The sequence below is a fragment of the Augochlora pura genome, chromosome 3, assembly GCF_028453695.1.
Source record: "Augochlora pura isolate Apur16 chromosome 3, APUR_v2.2.1, whole genome shotgun sequence".
NCBI classification, from domain to species: domain Eukaryota; kingdom Metazoa; phylum Arthropoda; class Insecta; order Hymenoptera; family Halictidae; genus Augochlora; species Augochlora pura.
In genome coordinates, this window is record NC_135774.1 from 16153553 (window position 1) to 16174782 (window position 21230).

General features: G+C 34.2%; 1 protein-coding gene across 2 annotated transcripts in view; it reads right to left on the reverse strand.

The window, feature by feature from the left end:
* Uif (sushi, von Willebrand factor type A, EGF and pentraxin domain-containing protein uif) overlaps positions 1-21230 on the reverse strand; it is a 96902-nt gene that overhangs the window by 56721 nt on the left and 18951 nt on the right. For both annotated transcript variants that reach the window (XM_078177015.1, XM_078177014.1), the window contains exon 2: positions 5224-5299. In XM_078177015.1, coding sequence (XP_078033141.1) covers positions 5224-5295 — 72 coding nt within the window. In that variant the 5' untranslated portion in view covers positions 5296-5299. The remainder of the gene's footprint in view (positions 1-5223; positions 5300-21230) is intronic.

A 21230-nucleotide genomic window follows, 5' to 3' on the forward strand; every position in this document is an offset into this window, starting at 1 on the left:
TTATAACATTAATTCAGAAGAGGGGAATAGTAGTCAACTTGCTGTTACTTAGATCAACAATATTGTGTTTTTCAGTGTGTTTATGTAAGCTATGTTTACTAACTGAGGTCACCAAACATTTAAATGAATTTTCGCCAGTAATAGCTATTAGTGTAAAGGATTCGAAGGATTGCGGCCCGTGCGGGTTGCGGCAGGGTGGTTTTGGGCGCAGTTTATGATTACGGTGCGGACATGACTTCAGGCTATTTTTCAGATTTAGCGAAACTTTCTGTTTTAATGAGATTTGTTAGATTTAGTATTTTAGCTAACGGCCCCAATAGTCGTTGACGTACCGTAAAACCAAGCCAAGTGCGGACTGTTAAGGGTCTTAGGTAAGCAACAAATTTTTGTTATAACTCCTTAACACGTTGACGCCGACGTCGATATTCACGATTTTCTCTGTGAGTTGTTGCTCGAAATTTACGAAAATTAAATAACTATGTTAAGTTTTGTCGGAAATATGGTTACTCCTAGGGAATCAGCTAGATCTAGTGTTCTTGGGCAGCACTGGCCCTTGCAACCGAGTAATCGATATGCGCGTTCGTTAATAAGGTTCCGCTAGCTTTTGTTCTTCCGCTCCCTGGTTTCCTTTCTTCTCGATCCAGCAGTCATACGCGCAACAGGTGCTTTTTTTATCTCGCAGTAACATTAATCTTTCTTTTGTCTAAATGTATATATGAATAAGTAAACGTGTCGATTTGTGCGCTTATTCCTTTTATGCGCTTATTAAATTCGCGTATTCCACAATAAATCCTGGCAAGTTTATAATATTGAACTTCTATGTTTTTACTATTGAATATCTGTTTATAATATTCAGATAAAATAACATAAACCTAAAAAAAACTTTGCAAAATAAGCAAATAAGCAAATAAGCTGCCTACGGGTCTGACACGTATGACCCACCGGTTAGTCAAGCCGGCATCAACGTGTTAATAAAGCTCTATATCACCTATGTTTACATAACATTTTTTTCTTACTCTGTGCCATAGAATACACTGACCAAGTTTGAACCTTAAAAACTGGGACACCCTCTATATTTCTCAGAAATGATATTCATAAATCGCCATCACGCTGACAACAGGACATAAGTTACGATTATATTAAATTATTAAACTAATACAATAAATATTAGGTGTATACAAAATTTATTCTTTTCCTTCTTTTTAAGAACAGATAGAAATTTCCGGTAGACCTAATATAAATAGACTTAGGCCAGTTTCAAAATAAACGACTCGTATTTTCGTTTTCGAATCGAAATAGTCTCGAGCGCAAAGGGTTAACATCCGAGAGGAAGAAAATCGTAGAAACAGTGAGCCGATGCACAGAGCGGCGTGCGAGCGCGCGAATCGTCACGCAATTGCAATTGCGAATCGTAAGGGGGGAGGGGATACGGCATCGGGAATTCTCGGGGGCCGGAGATAACAGCTCGCCTAGAATTCTTGAGAAATTGAACCGCGGATTATGAAGTAATTGGCATGTAGTCCCAGCGAAGGAGTTACCGGTGGCCACCGTTCGCGACTCCGCGAGGCGGTTCGCGCGAGGTGAAAGTGAATTTCAGCGCGGACTCCGCTCGCGGTACATGCGTGCTCGCCTGCGACCGCGATGATAGCTGCTACGCGCGAACACAATGTTACGTGTCCGCGTAGACGTTGCAACAGTTTCTCTCTATAGGAAATGTTCGGCAAGGCGAAAGGCCCCGGAAAGTTCAAGAGAGATTTTCTGGCAAATATACGGAACGAATATGGTAAAGGTAACTATTATGGAATGCTTTCAAGGGGTAAAAGATTATTGTCGATTACATTGCTATCGAAAAGTGTTGTTGGGGAATGTTTATGGCCGTTGGTCGGTTAGTAGTGTGGTATACGTGTGGTCACGTGGCATGAAAATATAAAGTCCGAATGATATTAATATTCGAAAGAATGATATCTTGATAATATCGTTATTCAAAATAATATCCAAATAATAATAATCAAAATTTTATTCGAATGATGGGTCAGAAACAAAGACATCGAATACAATTTTATTCGTCACTATCGAACAAATATTCTCAAGCGAAAAAAATGTATCTAGTTAAATATTTACCTGAATTCAATTTTATTCGACAAAATATTCACCATAACGAACAAATTTATATATCTAAGAATTTATTCGTACAAGAATTCATACAGAAAATGATTGAATTAAATAAAAATGATGAAATATTTTATAATATACTGTTTCATGGTTTATAGATTTATTTCTTTAGAATTTTTCGAATTATTCGAATGAAGAATAATTCGAATTAGTCAGACAAAGAATATTTGGAATCATTCTAATAAAGAATAGATCGAATTATCTTAATAAGGAATTTTTCGTTTTTAACGAGGATTTATTCGTGTAACAAATTGTTGGAATTATTCGTATGAAAAATTATTAGAAAATCGTAGTAATTATTTGAATAAAAAATTATTAAGACACAGATTTCATCGAGTTGTACAAGTAAAGAATTATTCGACTAAAGAAATAAAATAATGTGAGACGAATAATGAATTGTACGAACGAAATATTTTACTAAAATGAATTGCTTCGGATATTTATAGAAGATAAATATTTATTCAAGAAATATTTATCCAAGAAATATTTATCCAAGAAATATTTATACAAGATAAATATTTATTATAAGATAAATATTTATTCGAAAGAATCCAAGTAACGCCGATTCATGGTATGTCACACATTTAACGTAACGGCATCGAGTGTCCACTCAACCGTATCGCAGCGGTGACACATCGACATACCGGAAAATCCATATCATTTCATAAAAAAGTAATAAATACGAGAGAATTTACTGCTGACTGGCTTTAACGGTATCGTTAATTCAAGCAGATGAAAATTATGAGGTGAGGAAAGGAAGGTACAATTACTATACAGAGAAGTTAACAATTAAGAAAAGCTAAGGGAGAATTTCAAGCATCGCATAAGCATTTACTAAATAATAAAAAAGAACTTTAAACAAATCTTAGAGAAGCAATAGAAAACTTATCAGTGCACTTATAGTAAACATAATTCTATCTTTCAACGTTTACAAGTTGCAAATCAATGTAAGTCTTCATAAATAGACTGCGGATCTTCGTGCAAAATAAGAATCGTTTTAGTTAATTACAAGAAACATAAATTCGTTGAAAACTTTTTGCTTCTTTAAATAATTATAACAAGTTCAAATAATTTAACAATATTCTTAAGTTTTTCTAACGACCTTCCCACTTTATCATAAATTAAATTTTTCAATACAAAGCGAAGAATAACAGAAGTCAAAAGGACTTTTGCCTTGGATATTTCATTTCTAAGCCAAAAAAGTCATTAAAAATTAAATTATTTGAAAAAGCGAATATAACAGATTTGTAGAGCCGAAAACAAAACTTTGCCAAAAATATCCTAATCACTTTGATAATTAATGAAGAAGGCGTTGTAAAATAAAAATTATACAAATTCACTCGTTAAGCTGATAGAATTTAGAGGAGTCGTTTCGAGCGATGTGACGACAATTGATAAGTGATTCACTGGTTGACGAAATGCAACGTGGATGGACGAAGCTCTGGAAATGTTATTTCTGCGGCATGCTCGTTCTGTAATGCCCGATGAATATGATAAGCAGATAGCGGGTCTTCATGCTAATTGGAATTTTTATCGACCAGTTTCCAAGTGAATGAAACGCAGACCAATGTCACTTGCTATTGATTCTATCACATTAAACGAGATATTGAAACATCGTTAATTAGTTTCTGTATTTGTTTTGTCCACATAGTGACGCCTCATCATACCTATGTAATATATATTATTAGAATACTTATTATAAACTATAATATCTATTATATAGAATATTTATTATAAATTATAACATTTAATATATCTATAGAACAATTACTATACTTACACAATATTTAGTATATATATTTATTATAAACGTTTTATTACACTACACTATTTCGTTTTTAATAGTGTAGATTAATAAAGTAATGTCAATATTAAATCAAAATTTAAAAACAGCGTTTTTACGTTACAACGAAATTAAGAATAGCATTCTTAACATGATTGAAATCATTGTTAATACACAAACTATTCGAATTCTTGTTTAATATTGTTTAATTCGTAATTATATTTTTTCTTTATAATATAATTATTATGATAATTATTATGATAATTATTATACTGTTATATTATATAGTATGATACTATATTACTAATACAATTATAATTATTATTATTAATTATCATATAATCATCATTATTAATTAATTTATTACAGTATAAAATAATACTTTATTTTCTTACAATAACGACAAACTTTAAGCTAGAAAAAAAGGCTAAAGAATATATAAATATTATAATTATTCGTACTATGGCAACAGTCAAAACAAATTTACGCGATTCATAAAGATTTAAATTAACGTTACACAAACGTTTATACAAAAACCATCAAACTTTATTTTCAACTGAAAATGTAACAATATTGCAACGAGCGAATTAGAACTATAAAATTGCAACAAAACAGACATTCCTTTAAACCATGTAAGTGACAGGTTGTTGCATATAAAATGTGCATTCCAAACGGTATAAACAAGGGAATGTTGCAACATTCGCTGCATTACCCTAAGCTTCACCCGTTCGAGAGACGTGCAGCATTGAAATGTTTCAGTGGTCGCGTCATCTACCACGTTGCACAAGGCCATCAGAATTTCCTTCCGCCGTAAACATCGGAAAGTATGCGCGCGTTTCCCAGGTGAATTGCAGGAGACTATCGATTCACCCTTTCGATACGAGTGCCGGATATATCCGGCGTCCATGTGATAACCAGTATAAATAACAGAATTTTATACAAATATCTTTTAATATTAAAGCTACAAGCAAGACTTACTATTTAAAAAAACAACGTCTTATCGAACACAGTTTTTATTTAACGTTTATGAAAATCTTCGTATAAAGGAGGACTGACCAAATGCGAAATAACGTCCCGCCGCCTCGTGCAGCTAGTGTGTCATGGCGGACAGAATGCTCGTACCGAAAGGGTTAAAGACAGATTAGAGTGGTACGGGCAATCGAATCGCGAAGTGAAACCAGCGCGAAATGATCGAAGAGGAGCCGCGGTATCATGCGACGCTGTTCGCGAAGCGATCGCTATAGTCGGTATAGTAATCGAATGCTCACCTGAGACTCCGTTAGCTGAAGATGGCACAAGAGGACGGCGACCAAGGCGGTCGCCAATTCTCTTATCAGCATATTACTGAAACAGAAAGGAAAGAAGCATTTTAATACGCTATTTTCACGTTAAAGTGCATTTTTTGGTTAAAAATATATATTTATAAAAAATATTTTTATTAGCGAAGAAGTTAGTGTGGGAAATCATTTTTACACGATTGGTATCACCGTGGTAAATGTTATCGGAATAATTATTTATAAAATTTTAATGGTTTCAATAGAGAGATACGATAGACATTAGTATGTTTAAAAATTTTAGTATTACAATATAAATTTAAAAATTATAATATTCTCTGTAGATTAGCCATTATGGTATATCATTAGAGATGAATAAATTGTGTCAATCCTTTGACGTACCATTTCCTTCACAGTTACTGTAATTAGAAATTTTTTCAATAATAAGGGAAAGTTAAAATAATAAATAAGAAGTGCAATAATTCTTTAGAAAGTACAGAAAATTAATATCTGTTGTCTGCCTAAATTTTCTTGAATACTTATTAATATTAAGAACGTTGGATTACAATTTTATTCCAATTTTATACAACGAAGTGACAATTATATTCAATAAATTATCACTAGTAATTTTCATCACAAGTTGGACTTGTCAAACTGCGTTAAGAGGTTGCGGTTAACATTGACTTATCAATATTCGATTGAAATAATTATTAAAGAAAGGTCGAGTATAGAGATATTCTTGGCTTAGGATCTCGGGTAAAATTGTTTCTAAAAAAATGTATCAGAGAGAAATAGCTAAAAGCATAATAATATTATTGATAGAATTTTAATGCAACCCAAAAGAAAGTGTCTCTCGAAGCCTAAGAAAAACTAACTGCTCAGCGAATAGAAAGTGTCGAAGAACAAACAAGAAAATAACGTTTTTCCAGGAACATTCTTCTTTTAGAAAAACATTCGACCAAACGTACTTTCACTGAATAGAGTCTAATAACATGGTTCGAAGAATGATAAAAAATAATATGCCGACGCACAGATCAAATGTGAAAGTGTTTTAAGTACAAGGAGTGGCCGGTGAACTTCATCCGCAGACTACAGATCTTCATCCTAATTCTAAATCCTATTCAACTCTCACTTCTCGAATTAGCAATTAAATTTCTCGAATTGTGTACTATTGGCACATATTTACATTAGCTGTCGAATTAATTATGCTATTTTTAGAACGTTGAGTCAATTTTTAAGCCAGTTGAATAATTCACACTGAAGTTTTGTAGTTCAATGATTTTAATATTATACTATTCTACTACAGTATACTATATACTATAATGTAATACTATGTACTACTATATAATACTGTATACTATATGTATATTATGTATTACTATACTATACTATACAACTATAATTTACAGTAATCTATTAAAAATTGTTTTAATAAATTTCAATTTCCATTAAATTTTATTTGGTATTTCAAAATCAATTATATTTATTGTATAAGATGTCTCAAATTTTTTAATTTAAATTCAATCAATTATTTATTCGTTAAAAGAAAGTTAAAATAATAAAGTTATTAAAATACCACAAAAACTGTCTTAATTTTTTCGTACCGAATGCGGAAAATTTTTTTTGCATAAAGCTTATAAACAATCTGAAGAAAATACAAATGAAGATCAATATTCAGTAAAATAAATCGTTTCAAGTGTGATATCATAAATCATTGTATTATTAATTGTATTAAAATTACAAGAAAACGAAACGGTGATTATTTATTTGAATTATTCTCTCTAACTTCAATTTCAGTGGTCTAATTCATTTAGAGTAATTTATTTATTAATTAATTGCTTAATTACACACAGTAACTGAATCTACTTTTCACCCGACGTATTAATTACTATGCTACATGCTCAGAGATTTGGCGTGATTAACTTCAAATCTCAAATTATTTTAAAAAGTAGAAATATTAAAACAGTCCTCTTTAATATCAAATTTTGTTATAAAATATAAAACATATTACATTTTTCTAATAAGACATAAAAATGAAATTATACTAAACATTAAATCGTAATTTAATTTAATGCAGATTTATCGGTATATTAGAATTAGAATAGAATTACTGAGTAATTAGGAAAATAGCATAGTATTCAGGAAGGGAGCAGTATCACTGACTTTTTATGAATCACAGGCACACAGTAACTTGTCTCATTCTTTCCTTCTCTAAATATTCAAAGAAGTCTTAATACATACGCCATGAGTCAAAAAAGAAGACTAAAATTTACCTTTAAATTCTCAAAAAATATTTAAATTGCTCAAATTATTTTCTATAGTGAAAGCTCCGCGAGGCTGGGAATAGGGCACATTAATTGGCGCCAATACCATCCGCATGATACGTTAATCGCGAGTCGTACTCGTTATTATAGTTGCAACGCGAGCAGCGAAACCTCGAATTAGCCTTAAGCTAACGAGCTTCGACGGACGTAGCCGAAAGGAGACGTGGTGTCGAGCGCTCGTTAATGTGTAACGGTACGCGAGGATCCTCGTACGAAACGTGTAATTAGGTCATTCTTCTAGTCGTCGATTCGGTCACGGATTCGTCGATCCCCGATCTCCGGTTGCACCGGCGCGGTAGCATCGAACCGGGTGCGTAGTCATTCAACATTCAACGAACGTGACGATCGCTCGACCGGGGCCGGAAGACCCGTTAGCCGGCGCAATCGACAGGAAGTCTGCATCGTCTAATCTGGCCAAGCCGACGATTACGATTACGGCGCGGGAGATCCGGGCCCGGACTGGATACGGCAGATACGAACCGTAGCGACTACCTCCGACAATCGTTAACACTTTACCATCCGCGCGTCTCGTACAAATTTCTTCGCTAGGCGCTAGCAACACTAATTCAGTTTACTTCGCTTGTCGCCCTCCGTTCTTATGGTTATCTACTACTAACTATCGTGTTTCGTTCATTTCGATATTAATTTTTACTAGTAAAAATTTACTTTAATTACTCTTTTAAATTATTACTAGTCATAAATAATTCAGTATGGATGTTATTCTGTTCTTTAAAATTGGAATAAAATTCTAATCCCTTATTATTAATATTTAAGCATACAAGTAAATTCGGGCACGAAATAAACATTGATGTTCTGTCCCTTTTAAGAAATTGTGCCAATTGAAAAATTCCTAATTGCAGTGACTGCGAAGAAAATGGTACGTCAAGGGGTTAACGAATATCAATAATGGTAACTTGACGTCAAATTGACTCCGTGCCAATAATGGCGACTGCGTCAAACTTACTCCATATTAATACTTTACTTGTCGCCGGTCGTTCTTAAAGATATCTATTACTAACTATCGTGTTTCGTTCACTTACCGAATATCTGTAACGTAACTGTATCAATAATGGTAACTTGACGTCAAATTGACTCCGTGCTAATAATGGTGACTGGTTCTTAAGCCTATCGGGAGATTATAAATTGTCGAGTTTTCAATAAAATTGTCAACTTTCGATAAAAAATCATGAAATCGGAGATTCTTGTGTTCTGTATCGAAATGTTGACATGTTCTGAATGCATTAAATGGTGCGCAATTAAAGAAGCATATGGAAATTTTGTTCCACCATTTCATAGTTTTTTTTGTATATAAGAGATAGATCTGCCCAAGCTACACCCTTCATGTATTTATTATAGTCCAGTCCATTTTCAGGTTTTTCTTACTGTATAATTGGTTTTTTCATCGTGATCATCGAATTCATCAAATGAATCAATTCATCGAACCCATCGTATTCATCGAATTTTCCAATTTATTCATCTGTTGAGCGATGCTTTGCGCGTTAAATATAATGCGCGTATATAAAATTCAATTTATCCATCTCCAATAATGTATACTAATGTCTAGACTCTTAATAAATGCAAAATTCCGAGTTGCAAATTTTACATATTTGACGAATACAATTACAAGATCCTGTTAAGTAAGAACTTTGTATAAATAGTTGTAACTAGATCACGGATTTGATGCATTTATGAAAATATGCACTTTGATAAAAAACACAGGCGCCAATTACTGTGTCCTGTTATCAGCCTTACGGAGCTGATAATAAAAATGCAAAAACATTATAACTAGTATCCTTAATACCTGCGATATATATTAACAATAATAATAGTAATAATAATAATAAAACACATTAGATAAAACACCAAAAACATTGCAACTAGTACTCTTAATATCTGTGAGATATGTTACTAATAATAACAGTAATAATTATAATAAACACTAGATAAAAAAGCAATAGAAACATTGTAAGTAATATCCTTAACATCCGTGATATCGATGCCTCCCCTACCTCTATTAAAAGTACACTTGCATTCAAATTCTATCGAAGTAACAATACATATATGGTACCGCAATCGCCCATATTACAATTGCAAAACTATATAAAATTATAATAAAAGATCGGAGAAGCGTAGACTTTCTAGACCGACTGTAGACGAAACTAAATCGAGAGCTGGCTCTATCGGCCGGGTCACATGGTAACCCACATATCCCGAAACTATCAGTCCGGCCGCCATCTTGTCGGCCGCGGCAAGCTCAGTGAGCCTCGGCGGCGTCGCTGGCCTCCTACCATCATTTAAAATCCCGTTTGAAATGTTATCGAAATAAACAGCAGCGGAAGGACAATGACTTCTGTTCCCGGTCGAGACCGCCTATAAACAGCGCGGAGCGTACTCGGGCCGGTGGAGAAGAGGAGGCGAAGGAGATCGCCGCGGGGAACCGTTATACCAACTCTCCGTTCGATTATCGACAGTCACCTGGCGAAGGTGGCGCGTGTATTCATTGCGCCAGCTCCAGCTCGCGTTCGGTGAATATACCTGCACTGAGAGGTACAGGCTGCCATCGATTTTCACACATTCTACAATACTTTCGCGCAATTCGCTATTTTGTACATTTGAAAAAATTCAACATTGCAAGCCTTTGTGGCCGAATGTTTCCTCTGACATCGGACATCGCGAGTCGATATCGCAGTCTACATTGCAATTGGATGCGCACAATCTCAGGGAACATCTGACTTTAGCCATCAGATTACAATGTTGTTCCGATCGAGAGGTCAAGATTTTGACAATTAAAAATATAAACGAAGCCTTTATGCATCTAGACAAATTTTTAAGTATTAACTTTTAACTGTTAACTTATTAAAATTTTAACTACTAACGTAACCTTAACAATGAAGTGCGTATATCTAAATGATGTAGAGTGATACAAAAGGGCACTAAGTTTTATAGAAATCATTATCAAGAAAGTAAAAGAAAAGGTACTCGATTAACTCTTCACAAGTTTATAAAGAAAATACGCGAAAGCTAAATAAATAAATAAATACTTTGAAACACCGTTTATATCCCTCTACTTTAGAACATTCTACGTTCATACACGCTTTCAGGAACCAATTGTGTGCGAAAGTCGAGGGCCCACTGTATAAGGTGGAGCTAAATTATAGCACCATCCCTATTGTTTCGTATTTCGGACTTCTGGATGGAGAAGCGAAAAATCTGTGGCTTTGTTAACGAATTATTAACATTTTAGTTACATAATTTGTTATCTGTTATTGAGGTAAAAGTGTTAGATTATACTAGTACAAGCTTTTATATTATTATATAATTTTTTAAGTAATAGATACCTTTCGCGATGATTAAGATAAATGAAATAAAAGTAAAATAAATAAAACAGTTCAAATAAATGTCATTTATTGCTAATGTTATGAGAATTTAAAAATATTTACAACCGGTGAAGTATTAACAAAAGGCAGTAACCAATGAAAATCGAGTTCTAACGGCGCGAGGTGATCGAGCCAAGAAACGGACAACGCCCAGTTCCGCTGACTGGCTCAATCGCCTCGCGCTGACAGATCTTACCGCTCATTGGTCAACGTTTTCCGTTAATAACTCGATAAAAACGATTCGGGGAAAATTTTTGTAAAGGAAAAAATTGCTTGAAATACTAAAAGAAATACTACCTAAATACTGAAGCCTAAAAAATCCTCCATTTCTAAATTTTGAGTAACTGTTAAATACCTTATAGAAACACACTCTGCATCGTGCAGGCTAAACACTAGATTGGTTAAATCGCGCGCATTTTCCCTAATCGCGCGTAGCTGCGAATCGCTAGAACCATGAAAGTCGACGAAGCAGCAAAGATTCATGGAGATTAAGGTCGCGTTTCTTGTTGTTTGCCGAAGGAAATTGGAATTACTTACGGGCGCGATCGGATGGATTAACCCCGTTTTATCGGCGGTGCCGTAGCGGCGCGGCGGCGCAACGTCATTAAATAATAACTCGCTGTCTGCGGAGATTTATCACGGTTCTCGGTTACGCGGCGAAGGTATGCAACCGGTGTGCCACAATTCAGCCGCAGAAACCGTAAGGAATTTTATGGGAACCGGTGTACACTCTATACAGAGTAGAACGTTGCCTTCCGCGTGTTTTTCATCTCGCACGAAAACCGACCGATTCTTACGCATGCATAACGACCGGCATCTTTCTCTCTCTTTCTCTCTCTCTCTCTATCTATCTCTCATCTTAGGCGTGCGCGTTTTATTATTCATTCATTCGTTCGCGGGCTCTTGCGAGCTCTCTCGCTACTTGCGAAACTGTCGTACAGTCTCGAGACGATTTCACTTTCTGTAATTATTTTCTCGCGTTTCGGGCTCTGATCGGCCTCGCCGACAAGCGACATTTCGACACACGCATGGATATTCGTTGCGATGCTCGCAAACGAGATTCAAGGAGGAAGGAACTCGTCGATCACTTTACTTTATCAATCTCGAAGCCGGGAAGTTGCTTCGTTTTCTCAAACAAGTTTCGTTTTCTAAGGGTGTTAACCCTGGAACTAGTTGCTGGGAGTGTCCGGGGTTATCACGCCGTTTTTTATTTGTCCTGCGTATGTTCAAGCGTGTATTATGATATTTAGGTTATTATATTATGCAAGTTATAGTTTATTGGAATATAGGATGTAGGTTGTAATATATTATAATATATGATATGGCCTGTAACATATTATAATAAATTATGCAACCCTTTAATATATTATAGTATAATACTATACAAGTTATAATATATTATACATCCTATGAGATGTTATAATATATGCTATAATCTATAATATACTATAATATATAAGATAATCTACAATACATTATAATGTATTATAGAATCTATAATGTATTATTCGACCTATAATGTAGTACAATATACTGTATAACTCGTAATATATTATACATCTTATAATATGTTATAATATATGCTATATTCTATAATATATTACAATATATGGTATAATATAATATACAACTTATAATATATTATAATAAATGGTATATTCTACAACACATAATAACATATTTTAAGTTGTATATTATATTATACCATATATTGTAATATTATATGTATATGTATATTGTAATATATTGTAATAAACTTATAATATATTATAATAAATGGTATATTCTACAACACATAATAACATATTTTAAGTTATAGTATATATTATAATATATTATAAGATATTCAAGTTTATATCATAGTTACACCATATTATATGTTATACATACAATATATCATAACCTATAATTTATAATTATATCATAATACATAATTATGTATCATAATACATAATATATTTATAAATATAATACATAATTAACACTCTGTAATACTCTACAAAAGTAACACTGAACACGAAGATCGTCTAAACGTCATCTATTATCATAATTCACAACTATTTATAAAAACATACTCCACCTAAATGCCAGACTATCGTATCGTCACTGACACATAGAACGTTTTAACAAAAAAAAAGAACAAAATTTGTCGAGTTTCCCATTTAAATTATTTTCAACAAAAACTCCTTAAACATCTAACAATTGTCACCACTTAAAAACAACATTACAATGAACAATACATAAAGCAATCAATGGATTCAACGACCAAAACGACGAAGCAGATTAACCGAACGACATAGACTCTACTCTCTATTCTCTAAGGCACGACTTCCATGGTGTCTTTTCCCCGTCGATTCTTCGAGACAAACATGGCCGATTAGGCGTTCCGCGGCGCAGCCATGCGCGGCAGATGAGGAACAATGGAGCGTTGCATAAAGCCGAGCTCCTAACGGCGTTGAACTCTCCTTGTCGCGGAGCACAAATGCAACTTTCGCGATCATCCGTCGCGTCGCCGGTCCCGGGACGCATCGTGGGTGCACGCTGATGCATTTCCCACGAGTTCGCTCGTCCGATGCACGAGGAGAGGCGGTTGCGTCACCTGTCTGTCACTCGTAATTAGCAGCGAAGTCGCCTACCTGCGTGAACCTGCGTGTGCCAGCGGCTAAGTCCGTCCCTGGACCAAGAGGTGCACGTGCAACACGATCGATGCGATCGCGGATTCTCGACGGTTTCTCGATCGGGACTGGCTCTGCTCTACAGCTTGCGCAATAACTCGTTCTCCAGAGAGCCGGAGTCTTAAAAGTCGCTGATCGACGATCCGCACGCGACGCGCATCTTAATCCGACGCGTTTAATCACCGGATTTCGATCGCGCGCCGGTTGCTTCTGGTGTGGTTTCCAATTCGGGATTACGCTTCTTCTGTTATTTGTTTCGTTTTAAGTGTGTTCAAAACCTAGGCTACTGTGGTCGACTTTAAGTGCTTAGAAATTTCGCGTTTATGACAATGAGAACGCCTACAGGTGCTTATCTCATTGTTTTCGCCTTAGCGATTTCGCTTTCTGATACAAAAGGCGCCTATAGGTGCCCTGAAAATTGTGTCGATTGAAAATTAAAAAATAAATAATAATTATAGTGGTAAATTGAGTTTAAATAGGATTAAAATAAAAGTCCTATTTAGATACTATCACAATTTTATTGATTTTTTAATTGCACAGGGTAATGGGTTAACGTGTTAAAATTACAGCAAAATACATTTTATGCAAAGTACGCTCAACGCAATCTCTTTTTTAATTTGCTGAAAGCGCTAACGAACAAAGAGATGTTTCATTAAGACAGAGCCTGTTGAAATTCGCCCACGAGACCGTATATTTGCATAAACTTCCGCGACGTAACAACAAGTTATAATAATGTTGCGCAACAAAACAGGTGATTACCGGTCCGCGTATGATTATGCAGATTTCCTTTAATGCGCAGGGAAAAGGAAAAGTTTCGAGACAATTTCGCTAAAATTGCATTCCACGGAAAACAATAATTCTCGTTGAGACAATGCTTTAGATGTAACAATTTTTGCATTTTGTCGCTTGTTTTTATGGCACATTTTTGTTACACATATTTGTGACCCATTTTTATAGCATTTTTATAGTATTTTCATAGCACTCTCATTTGAAAATTATGAAATAGCTTCTTGTATAAGAAGCTGAAAGACGACGATAAAGTATTTATTAAATATATAATAATTTTGCTAATAACTAGCCAAATTGGGAGAAAATTAAACTTTTAACAAGGAATATTTAACGCGAGATTTAAAACAAGTAATGATCAACGACCAAAAAATAAGATGAAACAAATTTTTTATTTTTACACGTTGTTGTTACACATTTTTGTAACGCATTTTCATAGTGTTTTTATAATATATTCGTGGTATTTTCAAAGCATTTTTATAGCATTTTCATGGTGTTTACATAGCATTTTTATAGTATTTGCATAGATTTTTTTCTAACATTTTCACAGAATTTCCAAAGCATTTTCGTGGTATTTTCACAGCATTTTCACAGTATTTTCGCAGCATATTCGTAGCATTTTCATTTTGCTTTCACCGCGATAAATGTAGCAACCCCATAAATATCCGTTTCTTCTCCAATTTCCTTCGCAAGCGAAGAAAAACGTAGCTCGCGAGCCGAAGAAAAGAATCGCGGCGAACAAATGTTCGTTTTTGGGCTAGAAAAGCATAGCGGAGAAACGCGGGTATCACGCGCAGTTAATTGGAGTATATCAAATTAAGCCTGTTGCTATGGGGCAACAGCTCTTTCCATCCTCGATTTGCATCGAGCACGTTAGAATCGGCGGATGGGCGAGTAATAAGGCGAACGAGTAATCACGGCAGTAAAATGCTGCTTGTACATCATACGCGCAAAGGAGAGTCAATTTTGAATAGTGGATACAACACTGTACACGAACAAGGTAATCCAAGGAAGCGAGTAAAAGCTAATTAAACCGAAGAGTAATCGACGTTTCGCGAATCATCGCGATTTATCGCGATAATGGGCGCGACGTTCTTTTTTAAATTATCCGCGACGTTCCGCAGAGGCGCAAACAAGAACGGTGTTTAAAAACAGATTGCGAGGCGACGCGTCGCCGAAGCGAAAGAAAGCAAATATGGTAGATCTACTTATTGCGAAACGCCGATCAATTGTGGCTCCTATGTGGAACAGTAGCAAAAATATGAGAATAAAAATTAGGTGGAACATGTGATAGTGGATGTAAAAATTCTATCTATATTTTTCAACATTCTTCCTCATTTATCTAATCACGCGAATACTGTTTCGTAATAATTTTCTATAGAAATAAATGTTTAAGATAAATGTAGCCATTATGGAACACTGCTTAATTATGCCCCCTTCAAGAAACAGAAGCATAAATAATACAATTAAAAGTAGATCGAGCATGTGAAAGTGGATGTAAAAATGCTTCCTAATCTTTTTAACATTCTTCTTAATTTATCTACTCGCGCAAATACTGTTATGTAATAATCTTCTATAAAACTAAATGTTTTAGATAAATGTACCTATTATGAAACTCAGCTTAATTGTGTATTTTTAGGAAACTGTAGTATAGGTAATAAGATTAAAAGTAGGCACAGCACGTGAATGTGAATGCATAAATTCTACCTATAATTTTCAATATTCCTTTTGGTCTGTTTACTTGCATAAGTATTATAATGCAGCAATAAACTGTAAAATACAAATAGTTAAGGTAAAAGTACGTATTATGAAACGCAGCTTAACTGTGCCTCGTTTAGGAAACAGTAGTATAAATAATAGAATTAAAAGTAGATGGAGCATGTGAAAGTAGATGTAAAAATTCTTCCTATATTTTTGAACATTCTTTCTCATTTATCTATCCATTCAAATACTGTTATGTAACAATCACGAATAAAAATAAATGTTTAAGATAAAACTTGGCCGTAAACACTTCTGCTATTATATTGTAATCAAATCTACTAACATTTTTATATTTTTGTAACACTCATATTAAACAGCATCTATTTTCTCTATTTTATTTATTTTGTTTTTATTTTATTTGCTTTATTAATCGTGAAAGCTATTTAATATATCAAATATTACAGAACAATATTGGATCATGTTTTAAGATTAAATCTTAATCTCTTATTCTTTTTAGTTTCTGTTTCTATTTAATCTTCTATTGTTGTATATATTATATTACATATATTATTCAAGATATTACGTATATATTATTATTATATATAATAATATTTGAGTATACCATAACTCAATATTAAATTATACTTTCTATTTCTACTTCATTCATTCTAATAACCACAAAAAGTACCTAATATATAAAAACCTATATAATAACAAAATTATGTAATTCATTTCAATAATAATAAACTAGCTAAAATAATAAATAATAACTTACCGGTCATTAAAACGTTATGAATCACAGAAAAGAAGAGTAAATTTTGAAAATCGATTGCATGGCGATGCGGAAACAATGAATAGCACAGGAACCGAGTAAAAGCTAATTAAATCGAGGAGTGTAATCAGCGTTGCTCCGCGTACGTTAATGAGCCGCGACGATCGCGTTACGTTCGCGAGGAAGACACGAGGAAATAAATCGCGAACTGTAGGTCAGTGCTAGAAAGTATTCGGATTTCCTACGGCACGAAGCCAACCGCGCAAAAACCGATCGACGGCTCCCAGCGATTCTAACATGACCGCCGCGCCGTGAAAAAGCACCGAAATGTCGGACGATTGTTGTTGCTTCATCGGATTCGTGGAAACGCTTGTACAAATATCCGCAAGAAACTCGTAGAAACGTCTAATTGCGGACGGAGAAATTGCAGGTGGATTGTTCAATCTTTACGACCTGCTGTTTTGCTACCTGAATTCTCAATTTGGTTTAAACAATTTCATTTTGCAATGTAATTTCTGCTTGTGGAATGATTGGACGTATGCTTTTGTATATGATTTTGTTAAGAGCAATGTTTTTAGTAAATTTACAAATTTTGTAAATATATAATTGTTATAATTGCTTTGTATCATACATCAGTATTTATATCGACATCCGATTTGTAGATAGTATATAAAGAAGTTCATTTTTATTGTAAATTATAATATGAATTTAATTTTTATTATAAAATTAGAAACTTGGTTATTAATAATTCATACGCAAAAGAATCAGTTCTATAAAATTGTATACAAATATAATTTTCCTGTTTTGTCTATAAATTGTGTACTTTTACAATATAGTGTAAAAATATTCGTTTATATTTATTACACGAATTTTCCTTTAAATTTATATAAGAATCTAATTGTTATCTTGAAATTGTACATAAATTTAATGTATAATATATATTAACATGAAATTATGTATTACACTTTTGCAAATTTATTAAAAATCTTGCACAATAAAATCATATACGAAATAGTAATTTTCATAAAATTTAATACGAATTCAACTTCCTTACAACTTGATTCTTACATCTTACATTTTTACAGCACTTCCTATATAGAATGATATAATATTCTCTAATAGAATAATATTCTACATAGAAAATTAAGTTTGTATTTCGAATTTACGTACAAATTTAACATTTATTATAAACTTATTATAAATAGAATACTTTAATTATTAAGTATATTAAGAATACTAAGAAACAGTCATGAAATGTGTATCTACTTATCAAAACACTGAGTATGCACAATTGTTCGCATTGAATCGTCACTAAAGTAGAACCCTTCGCATCCTCGGAGAAATTATCCGGAGAATAATTCAAACTCCATCTTGAGCTAGGTTAATGGAAATAGAGAAAGTGCATTGATCCGTGACCGGATAAAGTAGCTCATAGAGACTGTTGCTACAATCGATTTGACTATTTTTACAGTATTAACAGTGAAATAAATGGCGTTGAATAGTAACGGATCTTCCGAAAGCCAAAAGGATTGAGTCTCGGTGATTTTAATGCCTGGAAGCAGAAGTAAGCGGTGATTTCAACGCGTGGTAATGACAGGCTCCTATTTGAGCTGACCGTATTGAACGTCTAATCCCTTGCACTCGAAGCCATTTCAACTGCAAATCTGAAATAATTTATCGGGCTTCTAATATTTCCATTTTATATAACAAAATTTATTCTATGAATATGAAATTCCGTTTCGTGATTCATATAACAGTTACACTTTCAACAATTTTTTAAATCTAAGCTTTGGCGATTTGTATAAAAATAATTTTGGAACGTGTTGCAACAATTTTAATGGCGCCGCAGAGTCGCCACTCCAGTGCAAAGGGCTAAATTACTTGACCCTAGAGCAACTGTCAATTTCACGGAATAGTAAAATTCGCCCTACCTTGAATTATTTGCCGTCTAAGTTCGAATATTGATCATAGTCGATAGTAGATAGGACCTAATCTTGTGCTGGGTGAAAGTTTTTGTCTAGTCCTTATGATATTAATATTAAGATTTAATAATTCTTATGAAGTTACTATTAATTCTTACTAATACTTATTGCTAATAATAATTAATTAATGCTTAATAATAATTTTCTATTTTCGCGCTAGCTTCAATCTAGACACAATATGTTATTTTATTTCATATTATTATTATTATCATTAAAGGCCCACTCCGAGTATCTTGTCGAAGATTTTTCCGCTTCCCTGCCCCCCTCCCCCCAAAAAATTATTATTATTATTATTATTGTCCTAAACCGCATGAAGCTTATAGTGTACATTAGAGTGACCTCAGAGTCACCACGCTAATGTAAAGTGTTAATTTGCATATAACATCTAAATAATATATTTATATTTTTAACTATAACAATAGTCGGGTAGAAGTTCTGGACTACAATATTTTGACTGCAAGAATTTGAGTCTATAAATAGGATGCATTCCTATTGCATATTTCACTGTACCAAATAATATTAGTATTAATAACAGTAATCGTCAGTAAAATTAACGTTAATAGTCAGTAAAGTTAACACTAACCATCAGTAAAAATAATACTAATCGTCAGTAAAAATAACTCTAACTCGTCAAGTAACTCTCGTCAAGTTTTCCTCACACACTAAATTATTTCCACAAACTGCATCTTGGAAGGTCATTCGCAAATTATCAGCATCGACGTAACTGCTCGAGCTTATAAAAGAAAACAGAGAGAGAACTGCAGTGCATTCCTGCAGATATCCTCGGCCATGGTTTTTCTAAACAGCAGGGTACCGCGCGTCGAGGTGTGCTGCGCGCCGCGTTTATCGATTCCACGCGGCTTGCGGCGCGGCGCAGCGCGGAGCGGCACGAAGCGGGGCGGCGCGGAGCGGGGCGTGTATCATCGTATCTGCATCCTGCGAGAAAATTTATCTCTCTAGACACTGTGCCAAATAACGGTCCGAGGACGCAACCAGGAAGTGCCGGTGGTAAAACGGTAATTACGATGATACTGGAAACATACTTTCTAACTGGAATCCGACGCGATATAATTTTAAGCAGCTGTTGCGTCGGCGAATTACCCGCATCGATCATTATAACCTCGATCTGAGAGAGCTCGACGGATGCTCTGGGAAATTATTCCAGCTAGACTAATTAATCGAACGGCCCTGTTTCTTCGATGCCGGAAACGATGAACGTTTTCCGAGGGCCCCGGATATACAGGGTGATCGCGAGAATTTGTGCCAATGTTGTTCTTTTTCGTGAATGTTAAACGTTGGAAAATGAAAATCAAACATACTTTTATAGCAGTGTGGTATAACGCGATGTAGCTTGATAGTAGTTGTAGTGAATTTAAATTAACCCTTTACGATAAACTAGTGTTTATGAGACGTCGACGAAATTATTATACCCCGTTCTAAGATCATTTTTATATTGTCAAGTTTTAGATTTAAAATGAATTGTCGAACCCTCTTGGCGCACTGTGCCCCTTTAGGTCAATTCAGGCGCCATTGGAAATGGTATAGCCACGCTGTCTTTCTCAGGAAAGTTAGTCGATACTGTTCAGTCGCACCAAAGTCACAAATTAAGTTAGCAAGTCACTAAATAAGTTATTAAAAATTTGAATTATCTAAGCCTTGTTGAAATTTTATTATTTTTTCTCTTATTTTGAGTAGCGTTTTATGTTAAATAATCGAGATGAATGTTAATTATCGAAAACTCTGTGCAACTAGGATTGTTATTTTGTTTAAAATCGTCTGCCTCAAAGAATTAAGATTAGATTATCGAGTAGCAAAACAATAAAATAGATTTTTCTTTTTTAGAAAAATGGAGAATAAAATCCAAAATCTTTCCCTTTTTCTCATAACCCTTTATATAATACTGTTACTTTTTATTGAACTTTTGTTTGACGAATAGTATTGGGGATAGTCTTTATTTTGAAAAGTTTATTAATAGGATACAGCCACATAAGCTTCCTTTATTTATTACATCATTGACTTTGAAATTAATGGCGCGAGGAGGCCGGGTCAACGAGAAGACGACGCCCAGTCTTGCTTATTGGATCGGCCGCCTAGCGCCAGAGGAGTTCGCCTCTCATTGGTCACTGTTTTTCGTTAATAACTCGCTAAGAAAACCGTGGATTAAATTTTCGCAAAGATAAAAGTTATTTCTAATGATGTTAGGAACCTCTCATTTCCGATTGTGAGTCGCTTTTGGAACACTCTGTATAAAAGTATTCGTGGCAGTGCATCTTTACTAGTATATTGATATATAAGATCACATGTCGTGTTCCCGTTTTCTTCTACTATTTAATCCTTCAACTGCGTCGCACTTTTGGAGGGAAGCGTCGAATAACTAAAAAATA